Here is a 23,318-nt window from a genome sequence, read left to right as displayed (position 1 = left end):
TTAAAAATAGGATGTAATTGATTTACAAAGATTGAGATATATTTTGCAATGTAAGATAGAATGTGTTGAACCGTTGTATTACGGTTCTTTAAATTTTAAAATGTTAATTTCAAACTTTAGCTAAATAGTTCTAAGATTTGTTAAATGGTGTGTGTGGGTGTAAAGCTTTTGTCCAAGGCTTGGAGTGAAATTGTATCCTAGCAAAACACATACAATCTTGAAGACAAAAGAGAAAGAAAAGAGAGTGATTATGCGACTATGTTTGTTTTCTGAAATTCACTTTTCATGTAATTATTTTCTAAATTTTCCTGTGTTTATTTGCTATTAGGAAAGTTGGTCAACAGAAAACACTTTCCAGTCAAAGAAAAATTTAACTTGGTTTCCAGAAAGTGTTTTCTTGGAAAATTTGGACGGAAAACACTTTCCGGAAGTTGTGAAAAATTTAGAAATGTCATATTATTTGGTGATTATATCAAATTTGGTCTTCAAACTTTTGATTGCTATATATATTTTGCTTTGAATATTTATTTTTCAATTTCATCTTTTAAAATTTAATTTTTATATTAACTTTGGTCCTCATTTTTATAATTGTTATTTGCTTTTCTCTTATCATTTTTTTATTGAAATTTTTATCTATCAAATTTGGTCCTTATTCTTTTGACTGTTACTTATTTTATTTGAAATAATTTATGAAATGTTAATTATTATTATTTTAATTTCTTCATATTTTTTTTATTTTATTTTTTAGATTTGATATCTATTATTTTGATTATTATTTATTTTATTTGAGATAATTTATGAAATTATATTTTTTTTTTCAATTCCTTTCTCATTCAACTTTTTAATTTGTAAGATTTGTTCCTTATTATTTTAATAAACTTGAGAAAAATAAAATATTAATAAGTTATTTTCCAGCTTATTTTCCATGACATAACCAAACACTGGAAAGTGTTTTCCAACTTATTTTTCATTACACTACTAAACATCGAAAAATAATTTACTTTCCCGGAATTCACTTTCCAAAAAGAAACTACTTTTCAGCAAATCAACGGGTCCTATGTTTTGATTTAATTTAAAACAAGAGATACTCAATTTTTTTTAAAATCAAAACGTATTATTTTTAAAATCATATACGATATGATTCATTTTATTTTATTTTATTTGGATCGTATTCTCAATTTGGAGAGATGGGTTAAATTAAACTGAATTCTGTGTTTTTTGTTTTACTTTACTGCCTTCTTTGTCATGTTTCGATAACAAAAGTGTTTTAAGCCTAATTCCAAAATTGAACTAATGATAGTTAGGGTCATTATTAGTTAAAATAATATAGTTCAGATAAAAACGAAATTCAACAAAATTAATTTTTTATTTTCAAAATCTTAAATCAAATTAAATAAAAGAACTTAATTGATTAGTTTGACTTAATTTCTAGAAAAGTATTTTTATTTTATTTTGAATAGAAACACTTTTTAGAAGCGGTAAAATTTTTTAAAATATTTTATTATTTGTTAATTATATAAAATTTGATTTTTAATTTTTTTATTACTATATATTTTATTTTGAATATTTTTTTCAATTTTATCCCTTAGAATTTTATTTAATTTTATTTTTTACCAACTTTAATCCTTATTTTTTTATTGTTATTTGTTTTTCTCTTATTCTTTTCTTAATTGAAATTTTTTATTTATCAAATTTGGTCACCATTCTTTTAATTATTATTTATTTTATTTAGAAGAATTTAAAAAAATTTATTTATTTTTAATTCATCCTCTTTAATTTTTTTTATTTATCAGATTTTATTTTCATTCTTTTAATTGTTATTTGTTTTATTTAAAATAATTTATGAAATTAATTTTTTTTAATTTCATCATTTTTCAATTTTTTTATCTATTAGATTCGGTCCCTATTATTTTAATAAACTTGAAAAAAATTAAAAAAGTTTTTTTCCTAACTTATTTTATAAGATATAATCAAATACTGAAAAATATTTTTCAATTAATTTTCCATGATATTATTTAACATAAAAAATAATTTATTTTTTAAGAATTTATTTTCCATTAAAATAACACTTCAAAATGAAATAATTTTTTGAAAAACAAGCGGACCTGAATAAAATCTTTAATTGTACTATTGTTTGATGAATTTTAATTTAATAATCATGAGGTTTTTTCGGACTTGGTTATTGTTAGCTTTTTGAGTTTTTAAAATATAAAATCAAAACTAAATTAAACTAATTTTTTTAAATAACCGAAATTATCTAATAATTTCTTTTAAAAATCATTCCGTTTGATCGGTTAATTTGCTGAGTTCTGTTTCTAATAATTGTTGCTGCAAGAATACGCTTATCCTAATCCTGGTTGGAATTCTGGTTGGAATGGGATTAAAATCGTGTTTTTTTAAATATTAATTTTTTTTATTAAAAATAATTTTTAAAATATAAAAAAAATATTATTTTAATATATTTTTAATTAAAAAATATTTTAAACCTAAATATAATAATCTCAAACAAGCCAGTTAAACTGACCAATTATAAGCAAAGACCCCACTAGATTATTAAGGGTGTTTGACGGGTTAAAACATTGTTTGTTTAACCTTATATATATATTTTTATTTAAAATTAACTTTTTACATAATATATTAAAATTAAAAATAATTTTTTTTAAAAATATTTTTTTAATATATTTTCAAATAAAAATCAAATTAAAACTGCAGTTGTAAAAAAAAAAAACAAGCGCAAACCTCGCATCATCTTCAACATGAGTCGCTACTCGCCACCTTTTCCTAATATCTAACTTCTCTCCCCCTTAGAATCCTCACTGCCACCAAGAGTTCAACATCGTCAATAAAATATGGCATTCACAGAGTTCAGGCCGCTGGCCGAGAAATCTTTAATTGAGTACATTAAGGCCACTTCTGTTTTGTCAGATAAGATCGGTAACAATTTCGGTGACTTGAAGATCAAAGAAGTCGGTGATGGGAATCTAAATTTCGTCTACATAGTCGCTAGCCCATCTGGGTCTTTTGTCATCAAGCAAGTAAGTGAAAACAATCGGGTCGGGTCTATGTTTTTTATTTTGTGTTTAAAATCCTTGTGGGTTTGTTTTGTTGATGGGAGAATGTAGAGAATGAAGTGAATTTGTAAATTTGAAGTCTTTTTTAGGCCCTCTTGAACAAGCACTTCTTTAGAAAAAATTAATAATGTGTTATAACTTCTTCAATTTGTATTTGAAAACTATAGTGGGTCAGTGTTTCAATGTGATATGTTAAACGAGCAATTAATTTATATCTCTCTCGCATTATCTCGTTGAATTCGCTTAAAATTTGGAATTTCATCATGTCTACTACTAGATGACATATTCAGTTTTATAAGTTAATTGTTATTAATGAGATGAGATACAAATTCAGTGTTCAAAATATTTTTTCGTTTCATATGAAGTAAATGGGATGGAAATATCTGGGATTATATTTGAACTGGTTTTTTGTTGGTCTAATCTAGTAGTGTTTATGTTCAGGCACTTCCATACATACGATGTATTGGAGAATCATGGCCAATGACAAAGGAAAGAGCATATTTTGAGGCTTTGGCACTCAGAGAGCACGGCCGATTGTGCCCGGAAAATGTGCCTGAAGTTTATCATTTTGACCGTACTATGTCTGTGATTGCTATGCGATATTTGGAGTCCCCACATATAATCTTGAGAAAAGGGTTGATTGCTGGAATTGAGTATCCCTTGCTAGCAGAACACATGTCTGATTATATTGCAAAGACTCTTTATTACACTTCGCTTCTCTATCGTACTACCACTGAGCATAAACGTGATGGTAAGTAATTCTACTCTGTTGTTTATCATTTGTTTTAATTAGCTAATTGTCATATTCAATTTCTCACTGGTGCATTGCAAATGGCGACCTTGAAGAAATGTTTCTGATGTGCTCACTATAAATGCTCTATGCAGTTGCTGAATTCTGTGGGAATGTGGAGTTATCCAGGCTTACTGAGCAGGTTGTTTTCTCTGACCCATACAAAATATCTCAATATAATCGTTGGACTTCCCCTTATCTTGACCGTGATGCTGAGGCTGTCCGTGAAGATAATATTTTAAAACTCGAAGTTGCTGAGTTGAAATCCATGTATTGTTTCATTTTTGTTGCTCATTCATTTCACAAGATGTAACAGTATGTCCCCTTTTATTAAGCTGATCATATGATTTACCAGAGTTTTTTTTCCCTCATAGGTTTTGTGAGAGAGCCCAAGCCTTAGTACATGGAGATCTCCACACTGGTTCTGTCATGGTTACCCATGATTCTACTCAAGTTATAGATCCAGAATTTGCATTTTATGGTCCAATGGGTTTTGATATTGGAGCTTTTATTGGAAATTTGATTTTGGCCTTTTATGCTCAAGACGGGCATGCTGATCAAATGAATGACCGAAAAGTATGTCTTAATTACCATTCTGTGCTTTTTTATTTTTATTTCCTTTTCTCTTATTTTGAAATACTTTCTCCATAACCTTCATTTATGTATCAACTAAAAATATTTTCCAAGTCACCCTAATTTTGTATTTATATCTTATTCCTCTCTTTATTTGTGGGATGTGCTTCTTTTAGGTCATGTTTCAATAAACGAGGAGGTAGTTTCAGTTTGCTTATGAACTGGAAGGCACAACGTTTTACTTTGTAATACATTTATTATCTGTTGTTTGTTGAGGTTTGTCTCTGAAAGTTGTACTCGTATGCAGAGATATAAAGAGTGGATTTTAAGGACAATCAGAGAGACCTGGAGTCTTTTCTACAAAAAGTTCACTGCACTCTGGGATGAGCATAAGGATGGCTCTGGTGAGGCATATCTTCCAGAAATTTATAATAATCCTGAGCTTCGGCTGCTTGTACAGAGAAAATTCATGCAAGACTTGCTCCATGACACCTTGGGATTTGGTGCGGCTAAAATGATAAGGTGAGTTGACATGTGGTTTCTTAAAATTCTTGTACTTAAAGAACTTATATTTGCTAAAATGATTAGTAAAGTTATGCAGCTTGTTTCACCGTCCCATCTATCATGAGACTACATCATCATATATATTTCCAGTACATGGTCTTTTTCAATTTAAACGTTTGGCGTTGAATTTTAGACTTCTGTACAATACATTGTTTTTCAACAAAAAGCTACTCTAGGAACCTTATTCCAAACTAATTAGGGAAAACTGCATGGCTGCTTCTTCACCTTTGGTCCCATGTAAAGCCACTAGATAGATCATTAATGTTCACTAGGATCTGAGACTATTTAGGAAGTCTAAACAGGGGGGACATCTTAAGTTGGGAAGACAAAGCTTGATATCAATCAGCTTTTGGCTTGGGAAATGGGCGTAAATCATTTGGATCATGTGATCTTTTGAAGGAATGAATCCATCATAATTAGTTTTAGTGATGCATGACCTACTGGAAAACTGATTATAACTTGTCTTATAGTGGGAAACTGCAATTTCATAGCCTGATTGTCCCATCTTATTTTTTGTGAAATTAAAACGTCCTGTTTCTAAGAATTTGTTAAATTGAATGCAACATGTTGATTTAAATCTTTGCATGACAGGAGAATTGTTGGCGTAGCCCATGTTGAGGATTTTGAATCAATTACTGATGCTAGCAAACGAGCCAAATGCGAGCAGCAGGCTCTTGACCTGGCGAAGATGGTTCTCAAAGAAAGGAAAAAATTCCAATCCATCGATGAAGTTGTATTAGCCATTCAGCAGGTGCAGTGATGACATGCTTGGGGGTAAAGTTTGGGTATAAATAATGGAGCTTTGGTTGAGCTATTTTCACATTCACCTCGGAGTAAAAACGCATGTCACCGCAACATTATATCAGATTGTAATTTTCCTCTAAAGGAAAAGAAATAAATCTGCACTCCTCCCCTGTGAGAGTAATTTTATAATTTTCTTGGAACTCTTTCCGTTTCTGTTTTTGTAGGATCACTGGAAATGCGTTCACTATCTGACTCTCGGGGTCGGCCATGACCAATTTGAAAGCAAATGGCAAAATGCATTTCATCTTTTAAATTGGATCAACGGATGCGTACATGTATAGAGAAATGTCATTGCAGGAAATCAAGGTCGCAGAAAGGAAACTAATTTCGAAGTGATCGTTCTTAGAAGTTGCCACTGCAATTGTCCATTATATATTGATGCGAGCAATTAAAAGCGTGCAACATTCTATAATTTCAGCTCTTGATTAACCAAGTTCTTTCATATTCCGTACTTGGCCTTGTAGTGTGTCCAAAGCTCATCAACAGTCTTCCCCAGCAGATCAACAAAGTACTGAGCACTATAACCAGTTCTCATCTTATTGTTAAGCTCTGCCACAAACCCATTTCTAAGATCATTACAATAGTCCAAAAACCTAGCAGTAACATCATACCCTCGATCCCACCTATCACCCTGCCCTGGTTGCACCCAGTGACTAGGTGTGTAATTAGCCTTTAACCTTACAAAATCAGCAATCCCTTCAATTAATCCTCCTGGAGTTGTTCCGTTACCGTCCCATTGCCATACGTGTGTCATTTCATGATAAAGCACCCCACTGAACTCTCTTTCCAGATCACCAGTGTAGTTCCCTATGTAATTGCTGCTGACACGAATCTCATTGTTATCAGCGTATGCAACACCATCCATGACATCTATGAACAAGTCCACCCTATGAACATTTTTTCTATCTGCTGGGTCAGTCTGTAGGAAGATACTCCATATGAATGCTGTTGCGGATGCTAGTATTTGCTTGCTATGATCCACCCCGATATCACCTGTGAACCTAGCTCCACCAGCCGTTGCACAAGCGTTGTTGGTGACAGTGTAGGCTGTGAAGTCCTCGGCTGCAACGGTACTGGTTGCTAGTATTACAAGCAAAGAGAGAAACAGATGCGGTGAAAGTACCATGGTCAAGAAAGAAGGGGCACTATATATAGTTCTTTAGGTTGTGTTTGATTTGCACTGGATATGAGTTGCTGCTCCATGGTTTATATAGGGAGTTAGGCATGACCACAGTAGCAAGCGGTTCAGAATTATGTAAATGTTCAGCCGGCGATAACCAGTTTTTTTTTTTTTGTTATTAACGTGGGTGTCCGAGTTAGTTTGCGCGTATCTCAACTAATTTCATGAGTTTTAAAATTAATAACCATGTAAGTTTCTAGTGGTTTTAAGCATATTCAAGCTCATTACCATTAAAAAATAAACTTAAGAGGTGATTAGTTGAACTATGCTATAATTACCAGTCCCTTTTCTCCTGTGAGGATGCGGTCATGAGATTGACACCAGTTCCTTTTCTCTACAATGATGGGTGGGAAAAGAAAAATAAAAGCAACGAGAACCCAATAAATTAATCTCTTGGTTCTGCATTTATGACAAAAAAAAATATAAACGTATATTATTTTTATCATTTAAACAATAGGACAAGAAATTCTTCATAAAAAGTATTATCATTGCAAGTCTACCTGAAAAGAATTGGTCTCTCCATTTCAAATAAACAATAGGCCCTCCAAAGAAAAACAGCAAAGAACACCTTGTCTCACGTCCGTCCTTTTCCTCTGGAGCGACAAACAAATCAAACCATAAAACTCACTAAATGTGTTCCTCGATTTATGGGCAAATTAATGTCCATTATCAATGTCTTTTAGCCATGCTGTTCCTAGCATATTACCAAGGCAATCAGACAAAAAATGACTATGGTCCTTGTTTATTAATACCCATGCAGGAATGCAGAAAAGTGTGTGTGTGTATGTGTGTGTAAAACAAGGCAATCAGACAAAAAAGTGTGTGTGTGTATTAAAAAAAATAAAAAAACAAGGCTACCAACGCATGAATACATACAATGCAGGCATGAAATGTGAGCCGGGTTGCGTGGATTGACCTCTTTATCGTTTTTTTCCTATTGTATTTCAAACTTGTTGGAACAAATATTTCATTCCCTAAATAAACAGAGGATTACAATGTTGGCATAATACAATTAAGTACTGCATAAGCAACACAAACTGGGACCTCTTTTAATCACACCATATGCTTTGGAGAGTTAATAGTTTATATTCTTGTGCTACATTGTGCATTGGATCAACTTCTTTTTTAACATAAAAAAAATATTCAGGCTATAAAAAACTATTTGATATTGTTATTAAACTTGATTTCATAGGTCACCTTGAAATCTCTTGATCTGATTCTTTGTATAGCCTGGTTTTAAAATTAAATTATATGACAGTTGTCTCGATGTAATTCAATTGACTTGATTGGTTTAAAAAAAACTTGAACGACCGTTAAAAAAAGTATGAGGATTAAATTGAAAAAAAATGAAATTAAAAGTAAAAATAAGGAGTTGAATTGAAAAGGAAAAAAAAAATCTTTGAAATGAAACTCCATAAAAAAATCCCATTTTATTTAGTATAGAAGGTAACCTAAACACACACACATATACATATACATACACACGCAACAACAGGCTCATCTCCCTTCATAAGGATAATTTTCATAAGAATCTCAAGTTGGGTTGAGAATGATCGACTTTTATATGGAGGTACGAGCTTAATTGTTGGGTTTCCCAAAACATTTACATGTAGCAAAAATGGTAAGTTTATTTTTTAAAAAAAGTCTCAAAGATCCCGTTAGAAAGATCTAGAGTTGTCTAGGGTTTATACAAAGACTACCTGAAGATCAAATGTTCTTTTTGGCTTTGAATAATTAGTTCAAGGTTGGGTTGTCGCAAACCATAAGTTGTCCAAGTGTCTAGCCTTTAACGGTAATCCACATACCTTTGAGTGCAAGCTCTTTTCTTTTGTATTTAGGTGTTTCTGTACTGTATTGTTGTACTACCATCTAATGTCATTCACAGAAAATAAAAGACATGGCATTCTATTTATAGAAAAACCTGAAAACCTTATAAATAGTAAAATATCAATTTGCTCATTAAATAATATCATTTATATTATTTTAGGATAATTTTAAAAATCTATTCAATTGAGTCCCTACTTGATTTTTTCTAGATCTAGAATTGTAATCCCTTATATTAATTACATTCTAGTCCTTAATTTCTAAAATTTATTTACAATCATATCACACTTGATTAATCATCCCATTTTAATTTCTAACCAATTATTATTATATGTGTGAACCATTAGGTTCCTTAATAAGTTGACCCAAATATAAATCATAATCCTAAATAAAATAAGATTAAATAAATTAAACAATTGAATTTATTATGAATTCAACAATTGATTGATTTATATTTGAAGATCAAGTACAATGTCTAACAACTTGTCACGATCCCTTAAATATTAAGAAAGTCATAAGTGGTTTGACTTAACCTTTCAGTGACTAGTTTTTCAGTGTAATTATTATCCATTCATCAAGAATGTTTTGATTTAGATATTATAGCATGAAGTATGTGTACTTTGTTAAATCATTTTAGTTATGAACACTATAGTAATTGATTCTTTGAATAAGATTTGAAACTCTTTTCAAATCTCATTCCACCTTGGCCAAGGATTTCACAATCAATACTATTTAAAAATAGATAAAACACTTTTCCTAATTCACCTAGGGTGATGAATCCTCTCTTGATTACTCAAATACCTTCATATAGTTTATGTATAACTAATATTTGCATGTTTGTTACCCTTGATTAGGACAACATGTGGTCAGGATCAAAACATAACACTCCATATATAAGTTAACGTAGTGATCCCAATTATAAGGATCACACAACTATTATGTGAGTCTTTCCATAAACATAAGTAATCTCTTCATATGAAATTATCTTACGGGTTAATTCAATGTACATGTCATCTGAGAAGCATTTGTATATTAGTTTTAAGTATCTCTTATACCTTAGTTTATAAGAGCAGTTGCTTCCTTTTATAAAGGAATGAACATAATATTCACCAGTCTTAACAACTCTAATTATTGTCTAGTCTTAATAGAATATTGACTAGGAACTTTTAGGAATAATGCTTTGATGCAATAGGAATCTCATAATTATAACAACTTTATAATTTTTTATGCAAAACATCTTGTCTATATACGTGGATTAGAACAATCTAAGCAACTTTCTAGATATATCTTTATAAATTTTTATTCTTAATATATAGGTTGCTTCTCTCATATCCATTATGGAGAAATTCTTGGACAAACAAATCTTTACTAACTAAAGTAAAATAATACTATTTTTTTTATCAATAATATATCATATATATATATAATAATAATAATAAAACGACGCCACTACTACTAATCTTTTTATAAACACAAGGTTTATCCATATTTTTAATGAAATTAAATTGTTTGATTATCTCATCAAAATGGATATTCCAACTTCTTGAAGCTCACTTAAGTCTATAAATGAATTTTTATAGCTTGCATATTTTATTGGTAAATCTCTTAGATTCAAAACCTTCAGGTTGTGTCTTTTACACATTTTCGTAAAGATTTCCATTTAGGAATGCAACTTTGATATCCATTTGTCAAATCTTATAATCATGGTATGCAACTATAGTAAATAAAATCCTTATGGATTTTAACATAGCTATAGGTGAGAAGGTTTTATTAAAGTCAACATCTTGTCTTTGTCTGTAACTTTTGACAACTAGTTTAACTTTGTATGTTTATACATTTTCATCCGTATAAGTCTTTCTCTTAAATACTCACTTACATTCAATGGGCTTTATCCCTTCAAGTGGATCAACTAAATTTCATACCTGGTTGATGTACAAGAAATCCATTTCAGATTTCATAACTTCAAGTCATTTCTCATAATCAATATTAGATATTGATTTTATGTAGTCGGTAGGCTCATCAAGTATGATTAATTAGTCATAATCAGCTTCCACAAAAAAATGATATCTCACTAGTTCCTTCTACTAGTCCTTTGAAGAACAAATTCTTTCTTTAGAAATGTAGTATATTTTGAGATAAATACCTTTTGCTCAACGAGATAGTAGAAATAATATCAAATTGATTTTTTTAGATATTTAACAAACTTGCAATTATCTAACTTAGCTCCTAACGTTTAAGATACTATATGTTTAACATAAGTGTTACATTCTCAAATCTTTAAGTATGATAAGTTTGGCCTCTCTATCATTTCATATCTCATATGGAGTCTTATCAACAACTTTCAATGGAACCCTATTTTAAAAACAAGTAGTAGTTTACAGGGCATAACCCTAGAAAAAATGTGGAAGGTATGCATAGCTCATTATGGATTGTATCATACCCAATAGGGTTGATTTCTCTTTTTAGAAACTCCATTAAGTTGTGGTGTTCTAGAAGGTGTCTATTATGAGAGAATCTCATTATCTTTCAAATAATCTTGAAATGCTAGGCTCAAGTATTCACCACCTCAATCCAATTTAAATATTTTAATGCTCTTTTCAATTTGTATTTCAATTTCATTTCTAAATTCTTTGAATCTTTCAAATGATTCAGGTTTTCATCAAATACACATGACCATATCTAATATAGTCATCAATGATGAAATACGTATATCCATCTATGGCACAAATCGTTATTGGTTAATATCCATATGTATATATTAAACTTAACATTTCTTTAAACCTTTCACTTTTTTTAGTAAAAAGTGTTTTGGTCATCTTACCTAATAAACAAGCTTCATAAATTTCATATGATTCGTAATTAAAATGATCAAATATCCTTCTTTATGTAACTTAGTGATTCTTGTTTTATTAATATGACCTAGTCTATAATACCATAAATAATATGGATATTGATTATCTAATATGTTCTTCTTGCTATTTATATTGACTCTTAGCATTTCATGTATATACAAACCATTTGTATAAATACCAAATTCATAATAAACATTATTTTTATAGAAAGAACAAGTATCAATCCACCTAGCAAAGTTAATGCAAACCCTTGTTTCATTGTCAACTTATAGGTCAATTTTACCTTTATATAATCTTCTACTTTTTCTTAGGTGTTCAATACCTAAGAACTACTATGTGAAGTAGAAAGATAATTTTCAATCATAAACATACTTGAAGTGGGAACCTTAATAAGTTTCTTACCCTTTACAGTTGCAAGATATTCCTTGCAATTCCTCCTCCAATAGTTATCTTTTCCACAATGATGACCAGTAACCCTATCTTTCTTAATGCCTCTAGTAGGCTTCTTTTGTTTAGAGACAAAACTCTTATTCTTCTTGTTCTTCTTCTTAGATATTCTAGAAGACTAAATTAAGAGAACATGACTTTTTTCCTTTTTAAAGGTCCCTTCAACAATTTTAAGCATATTAAACAATTCTCATAATGCACTATCCAACTTATTCATGTGATAGTTCATAATGAATTATGAAAAACTTTAGGATAATGACTACAAGACAAAGTCAAAACATAACTCATGGTCCATGATAAAATCCAATTAGCCTAATTTCTCAATATAGCCAATCATTTTCAAAACATGTGTGTTCATTAAGGAATCATCTGTCATATTGCAGTAGAACAATTCCTTGGAGGTCTCATACCTCTAAGTCCTACTGGCTACATTGAACAACTCCTTGAGATGCATAACCCTAGTATGGGCATCCATATTATCATATTACCTTTGAAGTTCAGGTGTTATGCTAGCTAACATCACACATGCAACATGTTCATCATCATTAATATGACATTGATATTCATTCCTAACTTCTTCATCAACATCGTCATTAGATGCAAGGGGAATCAAATTTTCAAGAACATATAACATTAGTTTTGCTTAAGAATAATTTTCACATTACGGTACCAATCCAAGAAGTTTGTTTTAGTCAATTTGTTAGTATCAAGTACATTGCATACAAATATGTTACTACTCATTTTAATCCATCAACTTATTCATGTAAAGAATAGCAAGTATTAGTTTCATGAATACATATTTAAAACCAAATTCAGATAAGATCTTTAATGAGGGATTTATTATTTTTCATTAAGTCTCTTTACATGAAATTAGTTATATATCATACATAACAATTATATATAAACATACACTTGTAACATATCATTCTAAATGGATGATTATAGACATATCTAAATTAATTCTCTTGAGCTATTAAAGAGAATTAAGTGGTCAAAACATAGGTAGTTGTTGCAAATCTTCATAGGTCCTTTGCGAACATCATGGTTATATCATTCACCGCCATTCTTTCTTCGTTTTGGATTATAACATAATTTTTCTATCTAAATTCTTACATTTTTAAATTGTATAACATTTACATAATAACCTTGAGTTACATTCGAGAGGAATTACATGAGAAAATAATTTTACAACCCAGAAGAAAAATTGAGAAAATACAAAACACATAAACCGTATTTAATATTACAACCATTCAACCATAAAAACACAATCACATTGATCTTTAATGTCCATAATCATCCACCATGCATAGTAACATATTAATATGCTTAAATAAATATATCGCATGCTACAATTCTAGTATTGGCTTTGTGTGTAATTTTTAAAATAAAATATTAAATCAAATCCAATTTGATAATTTTCCAAGCATAATAAATTTTATTTAGTATAAATTTTCATTGAAAAACCATTTTTCAAAATGTAATAAGAAAATTGATCATATTAATTTAGGATCAATTAAATAAAATTTTCCAGCTTAAAAACTCGTTTTATTTTAGAAAAAATATTTTTCTAAATATTATTTAATGAAATTCTAATCCAATTATAAAAATAATTCTATAATTAATTTAATTTAGGGTTTCAGTTTTAATATAAAATTATTATTTTATATATAGAGGGGTAAATTCATAATTTCAACGCCAAATATACCTAGATGCAATTAGATATAAGTTACAAGGGTATAATTGTAATTATACCCTTTAAAAGCCTAAATAAAGCTCGAGGGAAGAATCATAATTCTACTCCTATCTTCATCTCTTTACTATTGTAGTTGTTGCTGCAAGCGTGGGTTGTTCACACCAACAAAAACCTTTAGTAGTGACAACAGTGTTGTCACTGCACCAGTTAGCGTTATGTGTAGCAACGTTTGATGTTGTTATGGCTACTACCAACAATAACTGGTTATGTTATGTGCCTAACTAGGCACGCCACCGATAGTGGCTATTGCATCCACCCAAAACCAATTTGTTTTTAATTTCAATGGTGGATTTCGATTAGAGGCAAAACACTTGACCAGATCTGGTCAGAATAGTAGCCAAATTTTATTTTTTAAAAACATCATGAGAGAAAAAATTACTTTTGAAAAAAATAAATTTACACGCAAATTTAATTTGTAATTAATGCCAATAAAAATTAAAATATGCAATCAACAACCCTATTTGTCTAAAGATGTCGTTAGAAAGATCCAAAGTTGTTTAGGGTTTATATAAAGATTATCTAAAGATCAAATGTTCTTTTTGGCTTTGAATAATTGCTTAAAGGCTGGGTTGTCATAAATCACAAGTTGTCCAAGTATTTGACATCTAACGGTGATCCACACGAACCACTAGTAAGAAATCTACTAAACGTTTTTAAAAGAGAGGGATTGTTATACCTTTGAGTGCTACCTATTTTCTTTTATGTTTAGGTGTTTATGTATTGTACTATTGTACTATCATCTAATGTCAATCACAAAAAATAAAAGGCATAACATTATATTTATAAAAAACCCTATAAATCTTATAAATAATAAAATATCAATTTGCCCATTAAATAATATCACATATATTATTTTAGGAAAAATTTAAAATTTTATTCAATTAAGTCTCAACATGATTTTTTCCAGGTCTAGAATTATAATCTCTTGTATTAATTATATTCTAGTTCTTAATTTCTAAAATTTATTTACAATCAATTAAGTCACACTTGATTAATCATCCCATTTTAATTTTCGACCAATGATTATATGTGTGTGACATATTAGATTCCCTAATAAGTTGGCCCAAATATAAATCACAATCCTAAATAAAACACGATTAAATAAATTAAACAATTTAATTTATTGTTAATTTAACAATTAATTGATTTATATTTGAAGACCAAGTACAATATCTAGCAACCTGTCATGATTCCTTAAATATTAAGAAAGTCATAAGTGGTTTGACTTAACCTTTCAGTTGTTAGTTTCTCAGTGTAATTATTATTCCTTCATCCCAAGAATGTTTTGATTTAGATATTATAGCTTGGAGTATATATTCTCTGTTAAATCATTTTAGGTCTCAACACTATAATTATTGATTCTTTGAATAAGATTTGAAATTCTTTTCAAATCTCATTCCACCCTAACCAAAGATTTCACAATTAATACTATTTGAGAATATATGGAACACTATTTCTAATTCACCTAGAGTGATGAATCCTTTCTTGGTTACTCAAATACCTTCATATAGTTTATGTTATACCCAATATTTATTCGTTTATTACCCTTGATTAGGACAATGTGTGATCAGGATCAAAGCATAACACTCTGATACAATCCAAGGAAGGTCAGATTTGGATATTGATGTGAAATTTTCTACCATTCAGTTTTACGTTATTGGGCATAACTCCATATCAAACTGTTGGATCGAGCTAAAACTTTACTAGAAGATTCCTAAGGTATTTTACCATGTTGGGGTAAATTTTCAAGTGAATTAGAGTTCAGGAAAGACTTGCGATATAGGTCAGAACATGTTGTATAAATTTTGTTATTTACTTTCTTTTGACTTGTGAACTTTCTATTTGACAATGATCTTTTTCCAGCAAGGATCTTTTTCCTACAAGGATATGACAACATGTTTTGAGAATTTTCTAGTTCTACAAGGATCTTTAATGGGTTGCAATATAATTTTCAAGTGTGGCAAGGATTCATTAATGTTTTAAAATTATTTTCTTACAAGGATTTCTTATTCATCCTAGCTACACAAGGAAAAAAGGGCTGATGGTATTTAATGAAAAAATTGTTTATACGATCATTGGGCAGCACTGTAGACTATAAATAAGCCTTATATCAGACTTGTATTGTTTGATTTTCTTCTTCTATTTTCACAACATCATAGGAGGTTAACTTATGAGTTTTATTTATATTATTTCAGCTATAGTCCTAGACTTGTTTGAGCTTAATTAATACTATCATGTGAGTCTTTCTATAGACATAGGTGATCCTTTCATATGAAATTATCTTGCGAGTTAGTTCAATATATATGTCTTCTAACAAGCACCTGCATATTAGTTCCAGATATCTCTCAAACCTCACTATATGAGAGCAGCTACTTCCTTTCATAAAGTAATGAATATAATATACATCAATTTCAACAGCTCTAATTAACGTCTAGTCCTAATGGAACATTGACCATGAACATTTATGAACAATGTTTTGATGCAATAAGAATCTCAAAATTATAAAAACTTTATAATTTTCTATGGAAATCATTTTGTTCCACAAACTTTAACTTTACTCTAGATTCATTAATCAAACATTAGATTTATTAATCAAATATAATTGAATATTAAAGATAAAGAAAGTCTTTATTTAATTAATATGTTTTACATGAATAAAATTATTGTTACGTGTAACTAACCGATTGGTTACAAAATATATTCACTAACATTAACATCATTTGATTTATTGAAAAAATAAACTCCATATAATTGTGAGCTTGAATATATTTCTATAATTTATCTATAATTGGGGTGAGCAATCAAAAGATTATTCAAAAATAAACTCCATATAATTGTGATTTATTGAAAAAATAAACTCCATTAGAGTTTTTTAACTTACATTATTCAAAAGATTCGAATAATCATTCCGTTTGATTGATTTCAAATCAGTTTTGACAAATATTCCGAATAATTCAATTGATTTGCTCTACCCCAGTCTATTGCATGAAAATGCTATTTCACAGTGTGTGATTATCTCATAATCATTATTAAAATCCTTATTCTAGAATTTGTTAGGAGTAACTGGAATTACCCTAAGTACAGATTTTCTTGGTATAGCACATGTTCGTGGTTTTTGGAGCATGCCGAACATTGTGTTACCCAGAACAGGTGCCTTTTTTTCAGTTCATTGATTGTAACATAAAGGTATTTAATTTTCTTTTCAATTGAAGATTTTAGTGACAACCGGTTTATAAGTCAGCTTGACGTTTTTTAACTTTCGATTGACATATTGAAAACATCCGGTCCAAAATGACCGTGTTTCTGTTAAAAAATAATATAAATTATATCTTGAAACCTTACCTAACAATTTAAGTTATTGGGATGGTTCTTTGAAATTGTATCAAAGCCTTGATGACCAAGCGCTTACGAGTTCAAATCTCACCATTCTTATTTATTTGATAAAAATTAAGCACAAGGTAATGTAGGTCTGTGCAAGTTTCAAGTCAAAAGAGCTTTTATTTAAGGGGGTGCGTTAGAGAATAATATAAATCATATATTGAGACCTTACCTAACAACTTAAGCTATTGAGGAGATGATTCTTTGTCACGGGGTCAATTTTTCATCCCAAAAACAAACCTCGCGCGATAGTCTAGTCCCGCCAGACTCAGCCTTTCCCTCACCGATTCACTCGTGTTTGCCTAGGTGTTTCCCTCACCAAGAGGTTTCCCACACTCTCTCCTGTTACGTAGACAAGCGGAATACACAAGTGACGATGCACGAGACCAAGTACACAAGTTATTACAGGAAAACATTACCAACCTTTATTAGTCTCGTCAACAAAGGGTATACACAAGTCCGTTAGTGTGCGCGCGCTATGCACAAGTGTTCTGCCTCCACCGTGGATCAAACAACGAATGTCTTCACCAAAGGCCAAACTGCACAACATTTTCAGTATCTAACAAATAAATTAATGGTCTATCAAAACCCCATTAATTCGAGGGGGGTGTTAGACTATCAGAATCTTCAGCAGAAAATCCAGTATCATCTGCACCAATTTTTCACTCCATCCATTCTGTTGTCAATTCAAAATAATCCAGCTATTAGAGTGACTTTTTAATTGTATCTGTTTGTTTCCTTATTCTGCTCAGATTTGTTTCCTTATTACAGGCATTACAATTTCATTTTACAGCTATAAATATAATGGAAACTATATGGCTTAAATGTGTTAGCCGAAACAAAGATATCTCATGTATTCATCTCTTTGTTGAATTATTCAGATTTTACATGGTTTGTTTTTGGGCTTTCACCTGAAGATGTGTCAAAGATTCATCTCAATTTAATAGCTATTATTCTTTAACATATTCTAAATGAAATCTCTTTGAGCTTGAAACATATTCTCTAACGTTAATTAGTGCTTTCCGTGTCATATTGCTATAAGACTATCACTTGAATTCATTCTTATTGCAGAATCAATCTTGCCACTGCCACTGCAATATAAAATTGTTTGAAATGGACCAAGGCTGCGTACTGATAAGGATAATAGCAGTGCTGGCTGATTCATTTGTGGAAGCCAACAAGGACTGATTAACTTTTGTGTCAACATGGTAACATTTATTTAATTTATTTGGCAATAATTCCCTCTCCTCTTAATTCGTGGAAAAACGCCTGTCCATGAGAAGACATGTTCTCATAATTGACTAGAAATAATGCAAATAAAGAAACAACAGTATCTGTATGGGAAAATGACAAATGGAAGATCAGTAACATTGGCTTTCCTTTATTTTTCTTGTTCAGCTGCTCAACGTTGACTTCAGGATTTATATTCTTCAATAATCAAGAAAAAAACATTTAAGTGCTATCTATATTTTCTTGTTAAGTTTAATAACGAATTGGGAAGCTAAAATTTGTGTTCTATATATCATACTTCAGAGTGAAGGTTTTTTTTTCTCTTCTTTTCTTTTTGGGAGGCCCAATTGCTCCAATGGGGGGAGTTAGCGAGCCCTGCCCCAGTTAACGTCCGATTGTGGCAGTAACAATCACAGGATTACCACTGAAGTTGTAATTCATTGACTTGTAAAGTATTACCACTCGGGAATCAAAACACACTAGCGCATGATGCTTGTGGGGGAGCTTTCGGCAGTCAGAAAACAGGACAGAAATTTGTTGTGGTTTGTCTATGCATGAGATGGAGACTGAAGCAATTAACGAATCAGAGAAGGGAAGTAGATCGATGGATTTGTTCTCTTGACAGATATTTCGGTACAATGAATTGGCTAGGTTTTAGGATAATTTAACAGTAACCTTTCCTTTGTTTCTCTAATAGAAGGGATTCGAACTAGACTTCCTCTTTCAAGGCATTTCAATTCAAAATTTGTGTGTGAAACACACGGCCGGGTTTTCTTGTGTGCCTTGGTGGTTTTGAATTATCTGAAGATTTTATAGTGACATGAGTACCGTGTGATACTGGAGAAGCGTAAGATATGGAATCATCATATTTCTTCACAATAGTTTGATGATTCCATTTTCACAGATTTCAAGCAAATCACATAGTAGTATTGCTTTCATGGATAACTTGATGATGAGAAGCCCTTCTTTCTCATGGTTAATGATTTTGCTAATTAACATCCGTGAGATCTGTGATCTAATAGAAAGCTTAGCAGCAAAATGAAAAAGGGCACTCGAAAAAAAATACAATTTTCATGAAATAATTTTTGCCCATCTGAAATGGGTTTTATTCAAATTTTATTTAGGATCATAGGATGTGTATATTGATGCGAGCTGCTAAAAGTGTACCATTTCAAATATTCAGCTCTTAGTTAGCCAAGCTCTTCTATTTTCCATACTTGGCCTTGTAGTCTTTCCAAAGCTGATCAACTGTCTTCCCTAGCAGATCAACAAAGTACTGAGCACTATAACCATTCTTCATTTTCTTGTTAAGTTCAGCAACAAACCCATTTCTAAGACCATTACAGTAGTCCAGAAACTTAGCTGTAACATCATAACCTTGATCCCACCTGTCACCTTGCCCTGCTTGCACCCAATGGCTAGGTGCATAATTAGCCTTCAACCTTACAAAATCAGCAATCCCTTCAATTAGTCCTCCTGGTGTTTGTCCATTACCATTCCATTGCCATATGTGTGCCATTTCATGGTAAAGCACCCCAGTGATTTCTCTTCTGACATCACCTGAATAGTTTCCTATATAATCGTTGCTAACATGGATTTCATTGTTGGTTGCATAGGCAACACCACCCATGACATCTATGAATAAGTTGACTGTTTGAACATTTTTTCTGTCGGCGGCATTAGATTGCTGGAAGGTTCTCCATATGAAATCTGTGGCAGATGCGAGTGTTTGCTTGCTGTAATCGACCCCGATGTCCCTGGTGAATCGGGCTCCACCAGCGGTTGCACTGGCTCTGTTGGTGACAGTGTAGTCCACTGCGGAAACCGCGTTGATTGCTAGGAATACTAGCAAAGAGAGGACATAAACATGGCGAAACATGGTCAAGCAAGTGGTAGTGAAACAGGTTTCTTATGGTTGTGTTTGATTTGCATAAGATATTTGCTATAGCTCTGTGGTTTATGTAGATAGTTGGGATGCCCCAAGTGGTGATGCATTAATGTAGGAAGTTGGATGTGGTGCAAGACAAGTCAACAAAAAAATAAAGACGGCAAGTGGCCCAATTGAACTCGTAACTTGAGTGTGGTCACGAGGATCGACCGATATAGCATACACTAGACAGGTTTTCAGTACGTTGCGAGCAGATTTTTTTTTACATAAAAAAGGATGTTAAAATAATGTAAATATTTTTTTAAAAAATAATATTATAGTCATTAACTGGTTTAATAAACACAATTAATTTAGTAATATAATTAGTTTAGTAATATAATTGAAAATAAGATATTGACAAGAAAAAAAAAATCCACCAATAATTCAATATAAAAAATAAACTCTTGTCAATATTATAAAAATATATCTTTATAATATTTATAAAAAGTCTTAATAATCTTATTTGTTAACAAAACAAAAATTAAATAAGAATGAAATAATTTCATAGAAAGAAAAATAAAAATTATCTAAATCTCAATTCCTAGCAAATAAAATGTTGAATAAAGAAATTAAAAAAAAAACAATTTTAAAAAGAAAAAAAAATTAACTGAAGTCTATTCAAGGCAGCACACCAAATCTATAACCTAGTTCCGAGAATGAGATAACCTTATGGAAAGCAAGTTGAATAAAATTGTGAAGCTCAATTCTCAAATCAACCTTATATTAAAGGGAGAAATGAAAAAAATAAAAATAAAAAAACAATAAAAAAGACCCGTGTCAACCCTAGTGAACCTGTCTAATCTATGACGACATGAGATCAAGATAACCTTATAGAAAAGAAAGTTAAAAAGATCCAATCTCCAACCAACCCAATGCTGAGGGATGAAATTAAAATAAAAAAAATAAAAAAAAAGACATAAAAAGATCGAAGCCAAACTGGTCTAATCTTCAAAACTCGTGACACGGATCATGAAGCCGGATTACACCATAAAAGGCAAACCCGGAAAAATAACAATGTCAAATTCCCAACCAACCAAAATAATTAGGGATAAAATTGAAAAGTAAATTAAACAAAAAAAAAGATTTGAAAATAATGAGGATTAAATTTGTCATAAGAAAATGAAATCAAATTATAAGCGATGAAATTAAAAAATAATTTCAATTAATAAAGTGATAAGAAAAAAAAAATGAGAACCAAACTTAATATAAAAATCAAATGTCAATTGATAAAATTAAAAAAAAATCAATAAAGGATTCAAGACCAAATATATTGCAATCAAAAGAATGAAAACCTAATTTGATTCAATGAACAAATGACCAAATTTCTTTGAATTTTTGCAATGCTGAATGCACTATTCGAGGAGGGGGAGAGAAAAGAGGGGGAAGAAGAAATACACCGTTGAAGTTCAACCGTTGCTCATCTGGATGCATGCACCACTCCACTATGATGGGGATGGTGAGACGCATCGAATGCTACCCCGAAAGGCAATATTTGAAGTCTCTATGGTGCCACACGCGCCCCCTAAAGAAGCATTTAAGATCTAATTAAATTATATATATATATATATATATATATATATATATATATATATATATATATATTAAAAGATCTAATTATCTCTGACCCACATGATAATTACAAGAAATCCAAAATGAAATGATGAAAACGCCTATGTACACAAAGCCAAGAAAGTTTAATTTTAAGGAGCATTTAAGTCATTGTACTATGAGAAAAATTGAAAAGTAAAAAAAAAAAACCCATATTTTGAGGATCATTATAGACCCATATTAAGACCACAAGACTTCGTTTATTTATTCTAAAAACTTTTAACATGAATTATTCATGTTAGGAATAATCACCTTCATACATCTATATGTGTATAAAAGGTCTTCCAAGAGCTTACCATATTTTCATCTTATTAATAATACATAAGGGGTTTTTATCCCTCATTTATATCATCATAAAAAAATAACTCATTAGTCCCTTCACTCCATCAAAACATCAAATTTTAGGGATTTTAAATACCCCCTAAATCACTTAGATAAATGATTCACAATTTCTTTTCTCAAAGCATTCATACTTTAATTCACATAGTATTTATCATATCAAAACAAGAACAAACATTTGTTCTAAGAATTTAAAGTTCTTTCTTTTATTTACTACAATCTTTTATTTAAAGTCACTAAATTTAACATTGAAAAGTCTCTAAACCCCATTAAAAAAAACTGTTTTGTAGATGTTGAGACTTCTATCACCAATCATACATTTCTTAAGCTCTAGAGAAGAACATATTGACATGAATATGTGATTAACCATTATCCAAACACCAAATAATATTTTTTTGAGTATATCAAATTTTAAACATCATCATTAACCATAAATGGTTTAGAGTCTCCAGTCTCCACTATCAAATGTCCTCATGAAAACAGGTCCTCACCATGTTAAATGAGCAGCCAATCACAGTCACGTAAAAAAGATAGTATAGGAGACTAGGAGTAAAGAACACATTATATGAGGTCCATATATATGCTTCATTTTCTTCTAGCCTTGCAAGTTGCAAATACTAGTCTTAAAAACCCATCAAATTTGTCTAAAATTGCTGGCTAATGTCCATTATTAATTTGTCATTAATTATACAATATACTAAAAGGGTTGTGTGCCCCTCTCATTGTTTACCTAGACATAAACTATTATGGATTGAAGTAGTGTAATGATATAGTTGTCTTTGCAAAAAAAAAAAAAACTTGTTAAGCATGCAGTCGGGGTGAGATTGTCTTTTCCATGGAATGTATTTTGTATTGAAAGAATGATTGGAGAAAAAATGGTCAGTTCGGATTTTGTTGGGGCATAGTAAGGTTGTCAAGCCCCATCCGTTGGGGCATGGCATGACTGCCAGACACTTGACACTTGGGTCAGGCATGACT

The 23,318-nt window shown here is 30.7% G+C and overlaps 3 protein-coding genes across 3 annotated transcripts; 1 reads left to right on the top strand and 2 right to left on the bottom strand.

Moving 5' to 3' along the window:
• Positions 1–2,725: 2,725 nt before the first annotated feature.
• Positions 2,726–5,942, top strand: LOC7492068 (methylthioribose kinase). Its single transcript, XM_002298716.4, has 6 exons — positions 2,726–3,035; positions 3,513–3,822; positions 3,957–4,131; positions 4,236–4,437; positions 4,742–4,956; positions 5,590–5,942. The coding sequence occupies exons 1-6, from the start codon at positions 2,850–2,852 to the stop codon at positions 5,756–5,758; spliced, it is 1,257 nt and encodes a 418-aa protein (XP_002298752.2). The 5' UTR covers positions 2,726–2,849; the 3' UTR covers positions 5,759–5,942.
• An 87-nt stretch (positions 5,943–6,029) lies between these two features.
• Positions 6,030–7,019, bottom strand: LOC7492069 (uncharacterized). The gene has a single exon (XM_002300206.4). It carries the CDS (start codon positions 6,926–6,928, stop codon positions 6,242–6,244), a length of 687 nt encoding a protein of 228 aa, XP_002300242.3. The 5' UTR covers positions 6,929–7,019; the 3' UTR covers positions 6,030–6,241.
• Positions 7,020–19,534: 12,515 nt separating this feature from the next.
• LOC7465047 (uncharacterized) lies at positions 19,535–20,345 on the bottom strand. Its single transcript, XM_002300207.4, has one exon. It carries the CDS (start codon positions 20,343–20,345, stop codon positions 19,671–19,673), a length of 675 nt encoding a protein of 224 aa, XP_002300243.3. The 3' UTR covers positions 19,535–19,670.
• Positions 20,346–23,318: the final 2,973 nt, after the last annotated feature.

The sequence above is a fragment of the Populus trichocarpa genome, chromosome 1 (genome assembly GCF_000002775.5).
Source record: "Populus trichocarpa isolate Nisqually-1 chromosome 1, P.trichocarpa_v4.1, whole genome shotgun sequence".
Taxonomy (NCBI): domain Eukaryota; kingdom Viridiplantae; phylum Streptophyta; class Magnoliopsida; order Malpighiales; family Salicaceae; genus Populus; species Populus trichocarpa.
The sequence above is the reverse complement of the archived record's forward strand: the minus strand, read 5'-3'. Positions and strand labels throughout refer to the sequence as shown.